The sequence below is a fragment of the Diplotaxodon limnothrissa genome, linkage group LG14 (genome assembly GCF_057381915.1).
Source record: "Diplotaxodon limnothrissa isolate DT_005_m linkage group LG14, D_limnothrissa_male_GT1.1, whole genome shotgun sequence".
NCBI classification, from domain to species: Eukaryota; Metazoa; Chordata; class Actinopteri; order Cichliformes; family Cichlidae; genus Diplotaxodon; species Diplotaxodon limnothrissa.
In genome coordinates this window covers 41,322,117-41,328,718 of record NC_140609.1, presented here as the reverse complement: position 1 = coordinate 41,328,718, position 6,602 = coordinate 41,322,117, and the positions used below count along the sequence as shown (strand labels likewise).

Sequence of the window (6,602 nt, the reverse complement as noted above, 5' to 3'; positions counted from 1 at the left end):
ATATGGCCAATGTGATTAGGCCAGTTTTTAAAACCTTAGGATGTAACTACAGCCCAGCCCATGCAGCAGTATATGAATGACTAACCTCGTATTGTGGATGGATTATCTCAGTTGTTCTCCTGGCTGAAGTTTGGTCCTTTTACAGCATCCTGCCATGCGATTACATTTGTTCCTGACCACCGAGAACACTCACGTTAACTTTTATCGAGTGGAAAAAAAGTTAGCTTGTTTATATTATGCTAACATAGCTGTGTCGCTAGCGGTCACGTAGCACATCATTATATACCAGCTAGCCCAACTTCAGTAACCCTACAAACGTCACTGCTGTTTAGTTTTCTGTCTTCATTTATGTTGGAAGTGATAACAGAGCTGTACGTTTTAATTTGTTTCCAAAACCCCGCAGTCAGGACATGCTATATTGTATTTAGATAGAAGCTAGCGAGCTAACTCCCTGCTAACTTCTAACTCCGTTAAATGTCATAAATTCCGTTTTCATGGATGCCTGGATGTTAAACTCAATTGTTACACCTGGTAGAGCAGAACGCTGATCATTTTATTAAAGATGAAAGACTTTAGACAGTTTTTAACTCTCAGTAATGCCATAGTGATGTTTGATATATGGACCTGCAGCGGAGTTTAGGTGACGTCAGACTTCACGACCGGATTACTCTTATTAATCTTTCTGGGTCGCAAAATAAACTTTTAACACATTTTCAGGCGAGAATGTAGCTGTGTAAACGTCAAACAACGTAAACATGTTATTGTTTGGCCTTTTTCATTGCTTTAGTTGTGTTTTATTTGTTGGTGAGTAAATCGGTTTGGCTGAGATTAAAGTTATTAGATTAAATTAGATTAAATAAAACTTTATTAATCCCTCGGGAGGATTCCTCCGGGGTTCTCACACAGCTGAATAAACTGCTGTGTGAGAACATCTACACCAGTGTCCGGTTATATTTTAGACAGCAAGGAGGAGATGGCAGGTGACGTAATTCTGAAGGCTACACCGTCCAATTTCACAGTCGTTCATTTCCGGTCTACCCGGCTTTCGGAGGACCCGGCCCACTTAGACCACAAAGGACACCCCCGGCCTGTTTCTGGCCGGACAATAATAACGGTGACATTTAACTTATTTTATCCGATAAATAAACACTGTAAAAAGTTTTTTGTATATATGTATGTACATGTATACCCCCCTCCCCAGCCCCTTTGAATGTCTCCCTAACTCTGAGGTCTCAAGGTTGGCAAGTAGGCGCTAGGCTTGGCCCACATCAGTCTAAAATTGTATGTAACCATGAATAATGTGATGCCATGTCCACCAGGAGAGACTGGACAGTACAGATATAAAACCAATATGCCAGCAGTTCATTTCAGCTAACGAGAGGAGCAGGCATGTGTTTGTTGTGTGGGGCATGTAGTCCATGTGTGTTGCTGTAACAGTAGTTCATGTTTAGAATAAAACATCCCAGCTCACTGACCTGATCGGGGCAACAGTGCCTAAAATGTTGCATAATGTTGCTGAGAGATCTTTTACTTTGTGGTCATCTTAGACGAGTAGTTTTATGGACAAAACCAGCAGGTCATTCAGTGTTCCCTTAGTGCTGATGTGTCAGAGATGTTGGTGTAACTGAAGTGATGTTGTTAAGTCCTTAAAGTCATATTCTTTTATTGTCATGACTGTATTTGAAGCTATTTTTATGTTTGTATGATACCTGATTTATATGGAAGTAAACTAAAGCCTAAAATACTTAGTCAGTCATTTGTTTAATAGGAATTTAACATTATATAATTCACATATAAAACTATGAATTGTAATTTTAAACGGTTTAAAAGCAGGTAGAATAGCATGTGTAGGCAAGTATACTTCTCCTTTTATCAAGAAGCAAAGACAAAATGGAAAAAAGAAAAGAAACGGGGCAGAGTTCGATGGTTGAATCATCCGTCCCCACCAATGCCAAAACCAAATCCTTGCGTTCAGGCGTGCTCGGGGACATGTCGCCAGCGCTGCGGGAAGGTTGACAGATGTGATCATCTGTCTTTGACAAAGAAGAACAGAAGCTTTGTGCGAGCGCTAACGGGAGGACACTGAAACATGTAGCTGATATAAACCCGAGGTTCTGTTATTTGGTCATTCTGTGTTGAAATGTTTCACAGCCTAAAATTAAAAATGTCAAAAAATGAAAAGTTAAAACTGGAAAAAACATGCACAAATGTCGCTTTTTCTACTTATTGTGTTTGGCTTTGAAATGTGCTTTTTTGAGCGAAGCGATTGATTTCTGTGGTGAAGAAAGCCCACAGCCCCCCGTCTCCTCCGTGTCAGTGCACACGTGTCCACATACTTATGGCCTGAACATCTGCACAGGTGATTTTTATTGATTTCTCTGCTGTGATGTTCAGTCCAGCCTCTGAGGATCAATAAAATGGAAACTTGTGATCTGATTTGTTATCTCAGTTTGATTAAATATTCCTCCCTGTGGTTGCTATGGAGCCACTTCCTCTCTTTATTAACCATCATTAAAGTTATTTTATTGTTCAGCCCTCCCTCCCCTCACCAGCATTAATCAGCTTCATAAAATCTGCAGTTCTTCATCGTGATGAAGGTGTTTACCCCCCGAGCAGCAGACGGGGTCGAGTGTTTGTCTCAAACTGATTTTATTCAAACCAACAATTAAAAATAGTTTCATCAAGTTTACATTCGGAAAGAATCAGCTCAGAGAAATCAAAACACTTCATCCAAACTAATCACGACAGTCTCGTGTTTCTGTACAGCAGGAGGAGCAGGAGGCTCTCAGCAGGATGTGAAGGTCTTCCAGAAGAAGTTCTTGCAGCCGGCTTTCCTCTCTCGGGGGGCGAGCAGCGGGCCGCTGCCGGCGGCGCGCTCCAGGTCGACGCGGATGTCTTCGGGTTCACCGTCGGACAGAGGGAAGTTCTCCTCTTCCAGAGCCTCGTTCTCCACCTGCAGGAGGTCAGAGAGGAGCAGCTCTGCCAGCGAGGTCCGCGACATGTCCTGAAAACACGTCAAGATGAAAAACACACGAATAACTCAGTGCGGGAACGTGAGGAGCCCAACAAAGCTCAGCGTCGGCTGCTTAAAGTGAAACGAAGTTCCTGTTTTTACTCTGTGAGGGAGGGGGGAGGGGAGCTTTGCATGATCTTTATCTCCCACCGTCTAACTGTTTTAAATAGGTGGTGGGCGGGGCTTTGGTGCCAGAGATGACCATATAGGGACATCTCCTGTCTGTGACATCACCCAGATTCAGTAGTAAAAACAAAATTGATAAAGTGAAGATTTTACTTTTTGCACAACATAATAAAATGACATTTATTTTGTGATTTAATGAAGTTATTTGTGTTTAATGTATAATTACAAACTGACTGACAGTAGTAACACTGTGAAAAAACAAAACAAATTTTATAAAATAAATCGTGATCATGATGATTTAGTTTAAATAAATTTAGCTTCTGATGTTCAGAAGTTTTTTCTTTGTGAGTTTATGTTTGTTTGAAATCTAATTCATATATTACTATAAATTCTTTCCTGAGGAGAATTAAATGAAATAATAATGAAATTTTTATAAATGGTTTTGTTTTATTATAAGTGAATTTTTTTTATAAGTAGTTTTGAAAAATGATCAAGGTATAGTTTTCAATGCTAATAGCAAAATATTTTCATTATCCATTCATTTGTATTTACTGTTTCACAAACAAACAATTTATTATGTGGGTGAAATTAGTTATTGACATTTCTGAACAGACAAATTTGTTTCGCTGTTTTGATTTCTCTCTGAGGTTCGAGCGTGTCGCTGAAACACCGGCTGTAACAACACGCGTTCAGTTGTTATTTGGTGGATAAATATTAAAGTTTTAGTTTAAACATGTTTTTGACTTTTTCCTTAAAGATTTTATGAGTTGTGTTTTGAAAACATCTAATGTAACTAAAGACTTTTCACAGTAATCTGTAAAGTTGTTCCAAAGACGATTCCTCTAAACACATCGCCGTGACCTGCAGGATATCTCGAGGTTGAAGCCAATCAGCGAAAGATGCTAACACACTTAAACCTCCAGGGGGCAGAAAACCACAAACTAAGTTTGGAGCGTGCAGCCCTGCTCTGAAAACTCTCAAGCTTTATTGTGAAAGGGTGAGCTGTGACTCCTTCACTTCCTGCTGAGCAGTTTGTGGGATGCTGAAGAAAACTGCACACATCAAAACAGAAAAAGAGGTTTTATGTCATAGTTTCTGAGTGTTTGTGAGTCTGCAGAGGTCAGACGCCGTCGTGTTTCCTGTCTGCGTGGCGTCTTCATGGCGTCACGGTGCTGCAGAGAGGAACCACATCCTCCGTTTTACTCAAAAAGCATGCCGCGCCCTTCTCTGAACACCAACCGTCTGCACTGATCTCTACCTGCTGTGTGTCATCACATTTTAGTTTTGTCCTCTCTGCCCATCTCTCTCTCCTTTCCTTCCCACTGTCGCCGCGGGTCGTCTGATTCTTGCTGTAGAGTCTTTAGCCTACAGTGTGAACCGGTGCTGTACGAATAACACTGAGATGAAATGACCGTTCTATGTAAAGAGATGGAGGCTGTGTTCACATGTTTATGGGTGAAAGTCGAGCTGCAGAAGAAGCAGCTGATGTGGAGCCGAGGTGGAAACGTCAGTCGAGATGTGGATGCAAGAGCTGAGCGCCTGCAGCAGAGTGTCACAGTCCTGCATGATCTCTGCTGCAAACCTTCACTGATGGAAGAAGAAGCTGTTTGAGCTTCTTCAGAACGTTCACCTCGTGTCTGACCGAAGTCACGACGCGAGTGGCTGCTGAAAGCGTCTGAAACATCACACAGCAGTAACGTTGTCCTCATCGGTCGCTCGGGCTTTCCAGACTCGACCATAAAGAATCCACAAAGGAGCGATGAGCAGATGAATCATCGGCTGATTTACAGCCGCCAAACAAACCTTTCCTCGCCCTCTCGTCATCGTCAGGAGAGCTTCACGCAGGTCACGACGAAGAAATAAAAGAAGCCCTCACAGACCGAGAAGGTGTGATTTCAGCTCGTTTGTCAGGTATTAGACTGGTTCAGGACGTGTGTAGTTAAAGTGAAGCTGAAGCGCTCTGTGATGGAGGGAAACGTTTCTCTGGATTTAAAGCCTCAGGGTTTTTAATAAAGACTGAAGCTTTTATTTGCATCCTTTTGCTTCCTGTCTGATTTTATTCAGTGATGATGATGATGATGATGATGTTTTCAGCCTCTGATTTCTTTGATAGGAGTGAACAGAGCTGAAATCAGAGCTGAAGCCCTCAAACGTTCACAGAGAACAAACCGCTGTGATTTTTACATCAGCTGCAGGTTTCTGTGTTTTTCATTAAAGGAGCTGCTTCCTGGTTATCTGGTACATTTGTTTATGGCTGTTCATTCATAAAGACAATATTCAGCCTTGTCTGCACTCAGTGATGTTTCCTCCACCTTTACAGTTTCATTACATTTAATACATTCAAACTTTTTCCTGCAGTTTTTCATTTTTCTACAAAACTTTCACAGAAAATCATTTTCAAACTTTTTAGACTCCGATTAAAGTTCAAACAGATTTTTTGAAATCAAATGAAATGGGTGCGTGTGTGCGCGTGCGTGTGCGCGTGTCGGACCTGTTTGGAGCCCAGCAGCGGCGTCCGGTGCAGCAACAGGCGGAGTTTGGAGTCTCTCTGCGCGGCGGAGGTGCAGCTGATGGAGGCGGTGAGGGAGACGAGCAGCAGGAGGAGGCAGCGGAGGCGCGAGGAGGAGTTCATCTTCGTCACGTGTGTGTCTGTCTGCGGCTCGGAGGATCTTCTGCTTCTGTCCCGTCACGGCGGCTCTTTTAAAGCCCCGCTGACGTCATTGCCCAGGGCGGTGGGGTGGGTTTGGTGATGGGTGGAGGGGGGTGACTGATGATGATGATGATGATTGTTAGTGAAATGAGCCGGTTTCAAATTCCTCCCCTCCTCCCCTCCCTCCCTCCCACTCACTTTGTTTCTCAGCCGGAGGTTCGCGGACAGGAGGCGGTCACATGATCAGATTTAGCACAGGGGCGTGTCCAGAATGTTGTCACAGGGGACCAAATGGGGCCAGAATTTCCAGTTTGATCGTGCTGTTGTCAAATAAGGTTGCCTGAAACAAACGTCAACGAAGAGACAGAACCATGAGCCGCGTTATTAAAGTCACTGATGCTGTGTGATCGACAGGAAGTGTCCGTGAAATCTGGACACTTCCACCAAAGGACTGGGGGGGCAGAGAGGAGCTCAGAGAGTAAACAGGAGGTGAAACTTTGTGGAGAGAGCCTCCTCTGTCTGCATCGCTGACGTTTGCTCCTCCTGTGTCGGCGCAGCGAGCGCCCGTGAGCTTAAACAGATGATGTGTGATGATGTCGTCATGAATCCTGAGGTATTTCTGTGAACACACTGTGAACATAAATGGCTGAACGTGTTGTTCACTTGGTTTTGGGGGTGCACCCCACTTCACAGTCCACTTCATTTCAGTGTAGGAAGGAGCGAGACTCTATGATGCAGCTTAACATGGTTCTGGTCGTCTTACTCACCAGCCTGTTTGTTTACTGTATTCTGTACATTGTTACCTGCATATAG

At 43.3% G+C, this 6,602-nt stretch overlaps 1 protein-coding gene across 1 annotated transcript; it reads right to left on the bottom strand.

The window, feature by feature from the left end:
* Positions 1-2,785: 2,785 nt before the first annotated feature.
* sst1.1 (somatostatin 1, tandem duplicate 1) lies at positions 2,786-5,771 on the bottom strand. Its single transcript, XM_085370577.1, has 2 exons — positions 5,631-5,771; positions 2,786-3,004 (listed from the first exon to the last, which is right to left on the bottom strand). The coding sequence occupies exons 1-2, from the start codon at positions 5,769-5,771 to the stop codon at positions 2,786-2,788; spliced, it is 360 nt and encodes a 119-aa protein (XP_085226703.1).
* Between the last annotated feature and the right edge of the window lie 831 nt (positions 5,772-6,602).